A 14,566-nucleotide genomic window follows, 5' to 3' on the forward strand; every position below is an offset into this window, starting at 1 on the left:
GGCCTTTTTTTTCTGCCTGCACCCATCTACTACATACTACCCATTGGTTGTGCTGCTTCTTCTGTGGAGATTATATATATATATATATATATATATATATATATATATATATATATATATTTTTTTTTTTTTTTTTTTTTCATATATAGATTATGTCTATATGAAACGTGTTATTTTAATGGGTACTGTCATTTGAAGAGAAAAAAAAAAGGGGGTCCCTCTTCTGTCCTGAACAATGCTCTGTCAGCGAAGGGAATGTCACAAAACCATGGTACACAGAGCAGCCAGGTTTTAAAGGCCATATGTGGCTGAAAACAACTTATCCCCCATCCACAGGAAAGGGGATAAGTGTTTGATTGTGTGTGTGGGGGGGTCAGAACGCTCAGACCCCCGCAGTCTCCTGCACAGGGCCATGGCTCCCCCGTGCAGGAGGCCTGCCGGCCACAGCGTGATGCCACGGCTGACACGCCTACTCCATGTAGTTCTAAGGGAGAGGCGGGGAGACAGCATTCATGCCTCCCCCATAGAACTGTATGGGGAGGGGGCGTAACAGTCGACCTCTCTAGGTCTACGCTATGCGCATTAATGCTCTCACTGAGCTTATGAGGGGGCTCCGTTCAGGAGATCACTGGGGGTCCCAGCGGCGGACCCGATCAGACACTTCTCCCCTATCCTGTGAATAGGGGATAATTGTAGTAAAGCTGCAATTGTCCATTAAGAGAAAGGGAGGAAGTTCCTAAGCTGGCATTTTTATATGAAGGGGCATCTTGGTTGATATTATATGAAGTAGAGGCACAGTGGGTGGCACTGTCACATTCAGGAGGGGGGCACCTTGGCACTTATATGAAGAAAGGGGCTGGTAATCTCATATGTAGAGGACACCTTAGCTGGCATTCTTATATGGGAGTGGGGCATCTTGGCTGGCACTCATATAGAGGAGCACCTTGGTTGGCACTTATTTAGAGGAGGAGCACCTTGGTTGGCCCTTATATAGAGGATGGGCACCTTGGTTGGCACTTATACGGAGTGGGGGGTCTGGTAACCTCATATGTAGGGGGGCACCTTAGCTGGCATTCTTATATATAGGGGAAGTACAGTGGATGGCACTGTTATGTGGATGGTAGGCATTATGGCTGACATCAGTGCACTAGTGATATACGCAGAACACACACCTGTAGCCCCAGCACTGTCTGCACTAGGTATCTCCAGCCCCATCACCCACCTCTCCGCTTCTTGGGCTGAGCCGCCTCCGCTGGCAGCGGCCCCACCCAACCCCCATCGTCGTCATCCTCCTCATCCTTCTTTTTTTCCTCTTCCCGCTTCGCCCGCTTCTCGTCCTCGCTGCTAGAGCTGGAACTGGAACTAGAACTGGAACTGGTGCTGCTGCTTCTCTTGGCCCTCCGCTTCCGGTCCGCCATGCTTGCCGTACTACGTCACTATCCCGCGACACGGCCCTCTGCGGCGTTCCTCGGTGACGTCACGGCATTTGGCCGGCTAATAGCCCGTGGGCGTGCCTGATTTGTACGTGTGCTCGCTGGGTCGTGTAGTTCGTGTTGTGACGTCGGCCGGGGAGACTGTTATCATGGTAACATTGTGGGGGGACCAATGCTATTGGATAATAACGTCTTATGTGTCTTATGAGTATTAGCCTTGATATAAACAGTGTTTCCCAAACCAGGGTGCCTCCAGCTCTTGCAAAACTACAATTCCCAGCATGCCCGGACAGCCAAAGGCTGTCCGGGCATGCTGGGAATTGTAGTTTTGCAAGAGCTAAAGGCAAACTTGTTGGGAAACACTAATAGAACCCAGTATCTCCTAACTCTTTGTCCTCCAGCTGATGGGAAACTACAACTCCCAGCATGCCCTGACAGCTGGCTGCTGTGGATTTTCTGCACAAGTCACTGTCGAAAATCATCTATTCTAGTTCCATCTTGGAATAACCCTATAAAGAAGCACTCCATTTTAATTTAATCTTTCTTTTTGACCATATCATGCGCACTCGCCATCGCCAGTCATACTGCGCCATTTGTTTTATTCCAGCGCAGTGGTGGTATCTGTACACTTTATTACTCTTAACTTTGTCATGTAATCACCAGTCTGACTTTCCCCCAACCAGGGTGCCTCCAGCTGTCCGGGCATGCTGGGAATTGTAGTTTTGCAATATTTATCTTTAAAAAAATGCTCTTTCAGTAATGAAATGCATCAAAACCGACAGCTGGGACCCCCGCAATCTCCTGTCTGGCACCCCGGCTCTCCTCATAAATGGAGTCCTGTCGACCAGGGCACGAAGATGTGGCCGAAACGCAACCATCCCTGCCCCCCCCCCCCCCCCACGTATCTCTATGGAAGAGTAGTGATACAGCATTCAGGTATCTATGGCACTCCCATAGAGATACATGGAGAGGGGGTGTCGGCTACATCTTTGTGCCCTGGTCGACACAATTTATACATCCATTTAGACAGAGAGCCGGGGTGCCGGGCGGGAGATCGTGTTGTCCGACCTGTCCCCACTCCTGTGATCTGACACTTATCCACTATCTGCAGGATAAGTTTTTGGATACTGGACTACTCCTTTTAAGCCTTCCAGTACTTATCAGCTGCTGTATGCTCCAGAGGAAGTTGTGTAGTTCGTTCTTTCACCTGAATAGAAAAGCACTGCAGTACCCTACACCGCCACTACACACAGTACAACAATAGAAAGATGAGCAGCAGTAAACAAAAGCTGCAATGATTAATCGACTGTATCTATAAAATTTCGATAATAAGATTAGTTGTGGACAAATCCTTTTATTGAATAATCTCGCTTCGATCAATGGACTTTGCTTGGATCCCCATGGGCCGATCAGCTGTTTATAGGGCCCCAACGTTTGTGCAAGTGCTGCAGCCTCTTCAATGTTTACTCAGTATTTTTTTTTATTTTTTTGCGGGCCAGACGTTGGCTAGCAGGGATTTATGAAATGTGTTTTTTTTTTTTTTTTTTTATTATTATTATTTATTTATTTTATATTTTTTTTCTGCACTTTCATAGAACTCTATGCCCATGTTCTCACAGCATAAAGGGGGAGATTTATCAAAACCTGTGCAGAGGAAAACTTGCCCAGTTGCCCATAGCAACCAATCAGCTTGCTGCTTTCATTTTTATGAAGGCCTGGGAAAAATGAAAGAAGCGATCTGATTGGTTGCTATGGGCAACTGGGCAAGTTTTCCTCTGCCCAGGTTTTGATAAATCTCCCCCAAAGTGTGCAGAATGTCCACCCAGAAAACAGGATGGACAATCCATACATTTGCATGATTTGGTTAGCATCAGGCAGTGCGTTTCTGAGCAAAATCTGCAGAAAGAATAGACCTGTCTAGTCATTCTGTGGATACCAGAATCTGGATTTCTGGGGCAGAAATATATGCTGCGAAATTTCCACCGTGTGAACAGTGCAGCAGAATCCTATTGAAATCAATGGTACTCTGATGCAGCAGAATTTCACATGGACATTCTGCCACGTGAACATACCCTATGGGAGAAAAAAAAAAAGCCATAATAAATGCCATTGGCGTTTAGCTTTTGAATTTTTCCTGGTGTTTTTTTCCCCCTAAATTTCTTCAATGGAAATCACATGATGAAAGAAAATTAAATGACTTGTCATGTTAAGAACACAAGCCAAAAAAATAAAAGCCAAGACTAAAACCCATTCTTTTTGTAACACAAAAACTGCATCTTGGAAGTGCAAAGTAATAGCAGAATGTGATGATAATTATATAAAAAATGTAAAAAAAATGGAAACCTAGCCTAAAGATCAGTTTACATAACACTTTTTTTAATGCTGCAACCACAGCCCAAACCAAAAATACCTAAATGTAGAAGGGAGCAAGTTAATGGTATAAAACTGTGTGGTGAGTACAGAGGGAAGGAATGTATTTTTATTTTATTTATTTATTTTGTGTGCCCATGATGTATCGCTATTCTGTCAAGAACCACAAACAGATTCACAGCCGTTTCCTGTGAGTATGCAATGATTTTAATGTGTTTTACCTGTGCAGTATAAAACCACATCAATTTGTGATAAATCCTTGTAAGGATTGTTCTCAAGTACATAGGCCAGGCTGCTAAGTGTAGCTGATGGTCTATGTATTCTAAGAACTACTGAATCCCTTTTTTCCAGCACTGAACTTAATAAAGGTTTTTTTTTCTATTTGCAGGACAATCTGGATGAGCTTCTTAAAGAGGTAATGTGCAAACAAAATAAAAAAAATTGTGTTAAGAGGGAATTCTAGCCCTTAAATCAATGTTTCCCAACCGGGGGGGGGGGGGAGGGCTCCAGCTGTTGCAAAACTACAACTCCTAGAATGCCCGGACAGCCGAAGGCATACTGGGAGTTGAAAGGAAGAAAGAAGGTCCAGCACTGCAGTGAAGGCAGCTTTATTCAGTGAGAAGCACACAATAAAACACACTAGTCAGACATGTTTCAAGCGCGAACGCTCTTCCTCGGTGACGTCAGTGTTGGCTCAGGTGAGGTCTAATATACCCTGATCAAGGGTTGGAGCAAGATGGAAAAACTCATACCTACCTGGGGACACACTGATTACAGGATCGAGGTATACAGGTAAAAAAGACATCAAAATGTATATAAAATACATAAATTACAATAAATGTATAATACCACATACCAAAATGTTGCTAGCATCAGTGGTGGAGAAGCAAAACATAGCAGGAAAAAAAACTACAAAATAAATAATTATCTATTTGTTGTTAGTAATGAAACAGCAGTTCCCTTCGGATATTTAAACCTGTGGGACTTCGAGTTCCTAACTTAAACTGCCAGAATGCTTCTCTGTCAGCAGGTTTTTTCTTAATGCATCGCCGTGGTCAGCTTGTATTTCTGGCCATTGCAGGAAAATCTGCTTATGAGTCAATTACACAATGCTTATTGACCTAATTCCCCTGGTGTAATGCATAGACAAGCCTGGTCCCTCATTGGGGCGCTCTTGGTAGATAATACCAGGAAGGCTCTAAACTGTATATAGGAGGTCAGGCATTACTTTTGCTATGGATATGGCACATATGTCTTACAGTCATTTTATTCCTTATACATGTTATAGCGCACGAAGGACAAGAAAGCCTAGGAAATGTACTTTTAACCCTTTTGTGCCATGCAATATAACGGGATGCCAAAGAAAGCTGATCCTTTCTGTGAACCATTACACATCCCTGCAGATGCTAAAAGATATAAACATAGGAACTGATGGGCAGCAAAGCACTGGAATATATAGGTTTTATTTGTTTATAGAATATAAGTGAGATTGTTAAAAGTCCCTAGTAGAGAAAGAAAAAGTTCAGTAAACTTAAAAACAAAACAAAAAAATACAGGTAAAAAAAACCCCGTAAATTTTTTTTATTAAAATGTCATAATCATTTGCAAAAACTGACATGTGAATAGTTTCACTCAATTGGTCTCTAGGTGTACAGACCCCAAAAAACCATTAGAGCGAGACAGAAGTGTGCGACTGTACACAATCTCCTTCTCACTGCAGGAGACAGACTTCATTGTAAGTAGAGATGAGCGACGTTACAATAATTCGATTCTTCACTAACTTCTCGGCTCTGCAGTTGCTGACTTTATCCTGCATAAATGAGCTGCGAGGTTCACTACGAGCCAATTTACTGTAAGTTTGCTCAACTCTACTGGCCACCCTTGGGATCTCTGGCCGGAAATTCCTCAGTATGAACCCAGCTTTACAATTAGAGATGAGCGACGTTACAGTACTTCAATTTGTCAGAAACTTCTCGGCTGTTGATGACTTTATCCTGCATAAATGAGTTCAGCTTTCAGGTGCTCCGGTGGGCTGGAAAAAGTGGATACAGTCCTTGGAAAGAGTCTCCAGCCCACCGGAGCACCTGAAAGCTGAACTCATTTATGCAGGATAAAGTAATCAACAGCCGAGAAGTTTCTGACAAATCAAAGTACTGTAACGTCGCTCATCTCTAATTGTAAAGCTGGGTTCATACTGAGGAATTTTTGGCCAGAGATCCCAAGGGTGGCCAGTAGAGTTGAGCGAACTTACAGTAAATTGGCTCGTAGTGAACCTCGCAGCTCGGCTGTTGTTTACTATAGTCTGCGTAAATTAGTTCAGCTTTCCAAGGGCTCCAGTTGCCTGGAAAAGGTGGATACAGACCTAGGAGACCTAAGACTGTCATCCCAGACTTTTGCAGGCAACCAGAGCCCTTGGAAAGCTGAACTAATTTGCGCAGACTAAAGTAATCAACAGCCGAGCTGCAAGGTTCACTGCGAGCCAATTTACCGTAAGTTCGCTCAACTCTAGCGGCCAGCACCGACTAATTCAGTCAACTCTACAACCACATGGATATTGCCATCCCCTAGACTGCAATATGTTCCAAAAGAGTGAGCAAGATATTTTTTGTTTTTTGTGGGGATGGTTCTGCTGCTGAAATTCCATTGTGTGCATCAAAATCCCACTGTGCAGCAATGAGACTCTGCTGCACCGAAATTTCCAAGTGTATAGTCTACACTTGGAAATTCCTCAGTCTGAACCTAGCCTAAGACCGGGCTCATTCTAATGATGAATAAGTATCTGAACACCAAAACCTGACCTAACAAAACTTTTAACATGTCTCTGTGACATGTCAAAGGTTTTTGCAAAGGGCGGGGACACTTTGTCATACTAATAATAAAAAAATATTTATATATTGTGTAACTAGAAATTTTTGTACAATGGCCAATGTTGTATGTCCCCAAAATTGTCAGTTGGGAAAATACAACTCTGTAAAAGTTGTTGTAATGTGGTGAAGCAAAAAAGAATAAAGATTAAAAGGGAACCTGTCAGATTCCTGGTGCCTTACACAACGGCCCCGGGACCTGACAGGTCAGGAGAACAGCGTTCCAGCAATGTTGGAGACAGGGCTGTGGAGTCGGAGTCGAGGAGTCGGACTAAATTTTGGGTACCTGGAGTCGGCAAACAATACTCCGACTCCTACTAAATTTAGATTGGAATAAAAAAAAAAAAAAAAAAAGCAAGTTTAAATGTCCCAATTCACAAAAAGTTATAATTAATGAATTCTCTACTGTAAGAATAAAGACCAATGCATGCAGTGCCTCATGTAAACGCAAAACGAACACGTTAAGTGACCGTGAAGAAGCATGTTTTTCATGTGCTTTACTATATGGCACACAACGCACAATTAGGAGCGGCACTACTTATACTTTCCATAGTGTTGTGTTCTGCTGTTACAGGGAACCCATGGGTAACCTAGCCTCTCACTGATAAGGGATTAAGTAAATATGTTTATTGCAGGACTAGAGACACTTGTATAAGTGAAGGGAATGGAGGGTTAATAGTTCAAGACTGAAAACCATTGGAAAAGCTGCTGCCATTCAGCTAAGGCTATAAAAACTTGTAAACTCGATTGTTAGCTTAAAGGGGTACTCCGCCCCTAGACATCTTATCCCCTATCCAAAGGATAGGGGATAAGATGTCAGATCGCCGGGGACCTTTAAAGGAAAGAAAGGCAACATACATGTCTTTACCACAGGTCTACTGGCTGGGAAGCCAACAGTCTACTGTATTGAACAGTTTGTGTGCTGATCTGCTGCTGAAGATAGGGCAGTGGGAGGATCCAGGAAGGGGCATTTATTATAAAACATGATTTCCCTAGTAAAATCCCATAGTCAAGTTTAAAGGGGTACTCCGCCCCTAGACATCTCATCCCCTATCCAAAGGATAGGGGATAAGATGTCACATCGCCGGGTCCCGCTGCTGGGGACCCCCGGGATCGCCGCTGCGGCACCGCGCTTTCATTACTACACAGAGAGAGTTCGCTCTGTGCGTAATGACGGTCGATACAGGGGCCGGAGCATCGTTACATCACGGCTCTGCCCCTCATGATGTCACGGCCCGCCCCCTCAATACAAGTCTTTGGGAAGAGGCGTGGGGGTCGCCATAGACTTGCATTAAGGGGCGGGTCATGATGTCACGAGGGGCGGAGCTCCGTCCCCTGTATCGCCCGTCATTACGCACAGAGTGAACTCTCTCTGTGTAGTAATGAAAGCGCGGTGCCGCAGCGGCGATCCCGGGGGTCCCCAGAGGCGGGACCCGGCGATCTGACATCTTATCCCCTATCCTTTGGATAGGGGATGAGATGTCTAGGGGCGGAGTACCCCTTTAAACTTGACTATGGGATTCTACTAGGGAAATCATGTTTTATAATAAATGCCCCTTCCTGGATCCTCCCACTGCCCTATCTTCAGCAGCAGATCAGCACACACTGTTCAATACAGTAGACTGTTGGCTTCCCAGCCAGTAGTCCTGTGGTAATGACATGTATGTTGCTTTTCTTTCCTTTAAGGAATGTATAAAATACATTCGCATATTAATACAGAGGAGTCGGGGAGTCTGAGTCGGAAGTACAGAGAACTCCGGAGTCGGAGTTGGAGTTGGAGAGCAGAAAATGGGCTTTATTTGCAGTGGCCATGATTGGTTATGCGGTTATAGTCCGGCTCAACATGCCACCTACTGCCAGTCAGGCTTGATTGACACCCTGAGTGAAGGGCTGTGTCTTCTGCACTCAGGCCGTCAATTATGCCTGTCTAGCAGCTACTACAGCAGATTCAAAGGTTCAAAGCCTTTGGCTGTCCGGGCATGCTGGGAGTTGTAGTTTTGTAACAGCTGGAGGCACACTGGTTGGGAAACACTGCTCTAGTGTTTACCTGTAATGTACTCGAGCCTTATAAGAGGATTCTAACATGACGTTTCCTTTGTCTGAAATCATCTCTAGAATTCAGTCAAGTATTCATTGTTCTATGCATCTTGATTTTGCTACATGTTTCAATAAAAACTCAGACCTACGCTTTTATTTAAATTTTTAGACTGAGCAACTTGCAAGACACATGTCTATGTACCAGCATGACATCCCACCCGACTTAGTGACTACTGACTCACAAGGCAATGAGGAATTAATACAACGTTATGAAGAACTGTGGGCGCAGGTTGGGCAGGTAAGCAAATATATAACTGTTAGGCTACTAAGTTATGTCTCCAATCTGGGCCTTTACTACCTAGATGAGATAAAGAATTCTAGTCTTGTATCTGAGAAGGTGGTGATCCTGGCTCAATTGGTTTTGCTCCTCTATTAGATTATTATGTCACACTAATATTTGCCTACATTTAAAAAAAAGCTTTGTGGTCAGCGGATCAATAGCACAGACTGTGTATATCTCAATACGGCCATACACCAGCCAAATATAGAAAACTTCTTGGCACAAAAACGAAAGCAAAAAATCTGTTGTCCCTAATGGACAGAGGTGCCTTAACTTTTAATAGGTGGTTAGGTATAAATAATATAGTGACAAATAGATAACTTAATGACTAATATCCTCTCGGTTACTCATACAAATGTTGTTGGATACAAATCATGTATATAGCATTCATGGTAGCCAATCAAAGCATAAGACGTACACCCTATCTGAGGCAAATAATTTATTGCTCAACTCATAAACATTCCAGTGAAACACACTGTTCCAACGCGTTTCCATGCGAGGGACCTAGTTACAGCAGTTGCTCGCACTTCATCAGGGGTCAAAAATATAGCTCAAATATAATGCATACAGTAAATGCACCGCACCAGTTCATAAACAGATATGACCATATAGCTTCAAATGATAATCACAACAGCTGGTATAAAATCACACAGCTATAGACTAATGCCAATATCGATAGTATTTAAAGTAATACATGATTAGAGGTACATCCCCAAGAAATGTATACACCGTGGACTGGAAATTCCTATACTGTCCGGTATGTGGTGATAGTCCTACTTAGTGTATTGGTAGGTAGTATAAAAGTTCAACTCTGCAGTGGCAGAGTATACTGGTCTGGTGACCAGGTAGGTGCGTTCAGCGTGCATGCCGGCGTCCTTGGTCAGTGGATCATATTTATAGCGCAGTGTGGTCCTTTTATTTATTTATTTATTTATTTTATTTCAGGGAGCAGGGAGTTTAAAGGAGAACTAATATGCAGGATAACGTATCCCTTATCCAAAGGATAGGGAATAATTGTCTAATCACGGGGGGATCTGACCGCTGTGACCCCCAGGGATATCCTGCACGGCACCCCGGCAGTCCCCAGGAAGGGAGCACGTTGACCACCATACAAAGCAGTGGCCGACACGCCCCCTCTATGTTTCTCTATGGGAAGGCCAGAGCTACCCGAACACTCCGGCTCTCCCATAGAGATGCATGGAGGTACATGTCACCCACCGCTTCGTACAGTGGTCCACACACCCCAATCCTGGCGACAGCCGAGGTGCTATGCGGGGGGGGGGGGGGGCCCAGCGGTTGGACCCCCCCCCCCCCCTGCATTCAGACACTTCTCCCCTAGGGGATAAGTTGTCCTCCATGATAGTGATTGATTCACCGCCCATGGTGAGGCATCTGCCTTTATTGGATGAATGTAACTTATTTATTTGAATTCACATGGCCGTACTTTAGAAACAAAATCACTGGTGAGATACTGGGACCTAGCGTTATCCTATAGAATCAGGCTTGGATCACAATAGGATACTATGGTAACCCAAGTAATTTTCTGTTTCTGCACAGGAGGTCCGGTATTAGGACTATTCCAGAGACCTTCTGAGCATTATTTTGTCCTCGATGTTCTAGTGCTGTGAACCCACTTATTGTCATCATTTGTGATTTGCCCTTTGATATCTTTGAAGGTGGATGATTCTACCCTTATCATCTTCAATGGTTTCCTGTCAAATGGAACAGGGGGATCCTGTTCATTGTGTGGCGGGCGGGATCTCCCTGTTATAGCCCAAACTGACTTCTTCCTCTGGCAGCACCTATGGCAATGATTTGTCTCGGGGACAATAGGTATAGCAGGCTGAGCTCAGGTGAGCAACTACTGTTTCCCCAGACTACAAGAAAAGATCAGGTGTATCTGAAATTTATTAGGTGCAATGTGGGTGTGTGGGAATGTGTGTGTTGCAAAACCACAACTTTCTGAATGCCTAGAAAGCCGAAGGCTGCCCGGGCATAATGCTGGGCCTTCTAGTTTTGTAATGGCTTGAGGATTCTGTTACTAAAGTTGTATTCAAAAGTTTAAAGAGCCTTTCAAAAATGTTTTATATGAGAGTACTGGCTGATCAAGAATGCCCAGGTGTATAATATAATTTTTTATATATGTGTATATATATATATATATATATATATATATATATATATATATATATATATATATATGCAATGTGGGAGAAAAAAAGGAACCTTGGCACCGCTGGAGTCCCTTTGTGCAAATGCCCACTGCGGCAGCTGTAATGTCCTGGACTCCTGATGTAAAGCTATGGGTGGTGCTACACGAACCCCCCACGCCAATCCTCTCTCCCGCACTGCTCTTGTTGCCTGCTCCAACGCTGAATAAAGCCTGAAGATTTTGCCAGCTTCTACTGGGTGAGTGCTCCGATTTTATTCTTCTACACACGCGCTATATATATATATATATTTATATATATTATTTTTCTTTATTTTTTTTGTGGACAGGCCAACTATCAGAACGAACCTGGAACCTACCTAACCTAAGCAGTTGTGCCATAACTGCTGCGACAGATATGCCTAAAAAGAGGGCATACCCTGATAGTAGAATATATGATAAGGGTAGGGTGGGAGGGACGACCAACTGAGAGCGTCAGCTAGTACTGGCCACAAGGGCTGTACTTATGGAGCCAAGCTGCCCATCCCACAAATACGGCTAATCATTAGCCTACCACTTGTGGTCAGGCCAACTATCATAACGAACCTGGAACCTACCTAAGCTAAGCAGTCTGAGTTGTGCCATAACTGCTGCGACAGATATGCCTAAAAAGAGGGCAAAGACAACATTAGGTTAAGTGCAGTGAGTATTTATTTGAAAATAGCACGACTTACAAAACCAGAAGCTTAAATGCCAACATCATCTCAACATGAGGATTTGGTATGTACCTAGAATAACAGGCGGACTTCCACCGACCCATTCTCTTGATAATGTGCACCGGCGTATTATTTTTAGAGGCTGCTGAGGCAGCTCCTATTCTGAAGGAGTGGCCGGTGATGGACCTAGGATCAACCCCTAAACTACTTAGCAATACTCAAACATGATCCATTGAAACCGTGGATGACATAGGGCCCCCCGAAATCAGGAATAATGGGGAGTCTGGAGCTTGCTTGTCAATGACTCCCAACCATTCTCTAATGACTACCACTGGGCACCATGCATTGTCCGTGGGGAAGTATCTCACCAAATCTACCTGACCAGGAGAGAGTGTTTTGGAGGAGTGCAGCTAGAGAACCTAGCAGTTATCACTCCAGGTAATCTGAGCCTTGCGCAGGAAGGTGGCAGGGGAGTTAGTTCTACAAAACTCTCCTGGCCTAAGGAAGCCTTAGTATGCCATATATATCGCAGTCTTAATCATCAAACTACGAACCCGCCCAAATGGCAAGCCAGACAGCGACTGTGATATTGACCTGAAGAGCTGCCCCGAGACCGGTTGCCGCTTGGCGCCAGAGGATGTATGGTGCTTGCTAATCCCTTTGAGGATATCGCGGACTGGGTGAGCAGATAATACTGAGGGTCTATCTGGAAACTCTAGGGACCTGAAGTGCTGGATCCCTGACAGATACAGCTTGATGGTGTTATGAGATAGCCTGAGTGGCAAAAGGCAACGAAGGCTAATAGGTATTGTATGTCACAGCGTTCTCGTTGGGGATGTTGTAACTGGAATTTAGCGAACAACCTCCATGCTGTGCTGTATACTCTGAGGGTGTTGACGGAGAGTGATTGTGCCACAAGGGTTTGAGCAGAGATTATGTGTCGTATTAGTCCATCATCAATGACCTGAGATGAGGCGCTGGGGTAGCTACAATGTCGGCTTCTGGGCATACCTGGAAGAAACGAATCGTGTTACCGCGAGACAACGCATCTGCTGCGACATTCCTGAGACCACTAATATGCTCACCAAAAAACCTAAAGTGATGGATCAAGGATAACCAAATAAGGCGTCTGACAAAGGACATGATCTCTTTGGACTTAGATCTACCGCTGTTTAAGATATCCGCCACTGCAGCGTTGTCCGTGAAAAAAAATGACCGTGGAATTAGCCCATTCCTTACCCCAAACCTGTGCGGCTGCCACCACTGGGTATATCTTGAATAAAGAAGAAACCTGCCCGAATCCGGGCAGGTTGTGCACCTCTTCTGGCCAGGTGTCGGACAACCAATGATTGCGGTATATGGCCACGAAACCAGTGGAGGAAGCCGCGTCAGTGTACACGCACGGGGACTGATGAGAAGCTTTGGGCGTAAACAGGGAAATGCCATTCCATTGTGATAGAAACCTGTCCCACATGGCTAGGTCGGCTAGGGCTTCTCTGTCTAGGCGCACTGTACTATCTTGCTCAGGCGCTGTAGGCAGTAGCTGTAGAAACCTAGAGACAAAGGACCTCCCTTGTAGTATAATTCTAACGGCAAAAGTCAGCATGCCGAGCAGAGACTGTAGCTCTAACTTGGTGGTAATCTGCGAAACTACGCCCCTGTGAATGACTGCCCTGATTCTCTAGTTTATCAGGTGGGAGGCTGGCCTGCATTTTCTCTGTGTCCAAGTGTAGCCCTAAGAAAGTGATGCATGTAGCAGGGCCCTCCACCTTGTTGGGTGCCAACGGGACATCTAAGTTGGAGAAGATCGTGAGTTGTGTATCTATGTCCCAAGGTAAAGAGGCGGGATGTTCGATCAACAGGAAGTCGTCGAGGTAATGTATTACTTAATTACAATGACCCCTGTTGAGCAAGATCCAGTAGAGAGCCCTAGCAAACTGATGAAAGATCCACAGGCTACTCTTGGACCCAAATGTCAGTTTGTTGGCAAAGTAGTATAGTTCGTCCCATTTAATACCATGCCACTGCCACAAGTTAGGTTTGATGGGGAGTAGCTTATAGGCGTCCGTTATGTCTGCTTTCGACAAAAGGGAGCCTTTGCCTAGATGGATGATGACCTCTATCGCCTCATCTATGGAGGAGTACCTCATGGAGAACTCTTCAGATGGTATTAAAGAATTGATACTAGGTATTTGACAAGAATGAGGCGCGGAGAAGTCGTAAATTAATCTGCTTTTATTGGAGAATTTCCCCGAACCACACCCACTGGATTAATTCTCCAAGTGACAAATGGCGGGGAAGTCAGAGGGCCGAGGAGAAACCCCTTCATCAACTCTGCCTCCAACAGGGCGGTGACTGTAGATGGATCCCTGATGGCCGACATCAAGTTTTTACATTCAAAACTAGATTGGGGAAGTGACAGTAACCCTGTATGAAATCCCTCTATAAAGCCATTGACCATATACTGGACCCAGGCTGGGTCCGGATGCCCCTGTAAATAATCATAGAGCAGCCCCGTGCGCACCCTGCTTAGTCATGCTGTAGCACCTCTCTGGGGACAGGACACTTTGGGGTGTGCTCTGAAGCAAATTGAACATAGATGCAGGAGTCTACATTGTAAAATTAAAGTTATTACAAATCTGTGAGCGGCCTAAATA

General features: G+C 44.7%; 2 protein-coding genes across 3 annotated transcripts in view; one reads left to right on the forward strand and one right to left on the reverse strand.

Moving 5' to 3' along the window:
* PPWD1 (peptidylprolyl isomerase domain and WD repeat containing 1) overlaps positions 1 to 1,569 on the reverse strand; it is a 44,487-nt gene extending 42,918 nt beyond the window's left edge. The window contains exon 1 of one of the 2 annotated variants that reach the window (XM_056541213.1): positions 1,223 to 1,569. In XM_056541213.1, coding sequence (XP_056397188.1) covers positions 1,223 to 1,418 — 196 coding nt within the window. In that variant the 5' untranslated portion in view covers positions 1,419 to 1,569. Of the gene's footprint in view, positions 1 to 1,172 lie in introns of both variants that reach the window. The other variant, XM_056541224.1, reaches the window with a different exon arrangement.
* Positions 1,450 to 14,566, forward strand: part of CENPK (centromere protein K) — a 58,086-nt gene continuing 44,969 nt past the window's right edge. Inside the window, exons 1-3 of the mRNA XM_056541239.1 lie at positions 1,450 to 1,585; positions 4,192 to 4,218; positions 8,874 to 9,002. Of these exons, the coding sequence (XP_056397214.1) occupies positions 1,583 to 1,585; positions 4,192 to 4,218; positions 8,874 to 9,002 (159 nt within the window). The 5' untranslated portion in view covers positions 1,450 to 1,582. The remainder of the gene's footprint in view (positions 1,586 to 4,191; positions 4,219 to 8,873; positions 9,003 to 14,566) is intronic.

The sequence above is a fragment of the Hyla sarda genome, chromosome 1, assembly GCF_029499605.1.
Source record: "Hyla sarda isolate aHylSar1 chromosome 1, aHylSar1.hap1, whole genome shotgun sequence".
Taxonomy (NCBI): domain Eukaryota; kingdom Metazoa; phylum Chordata; class Amphibia; order Anura; family Hylidae; genus Hyla; species Hyla sarda.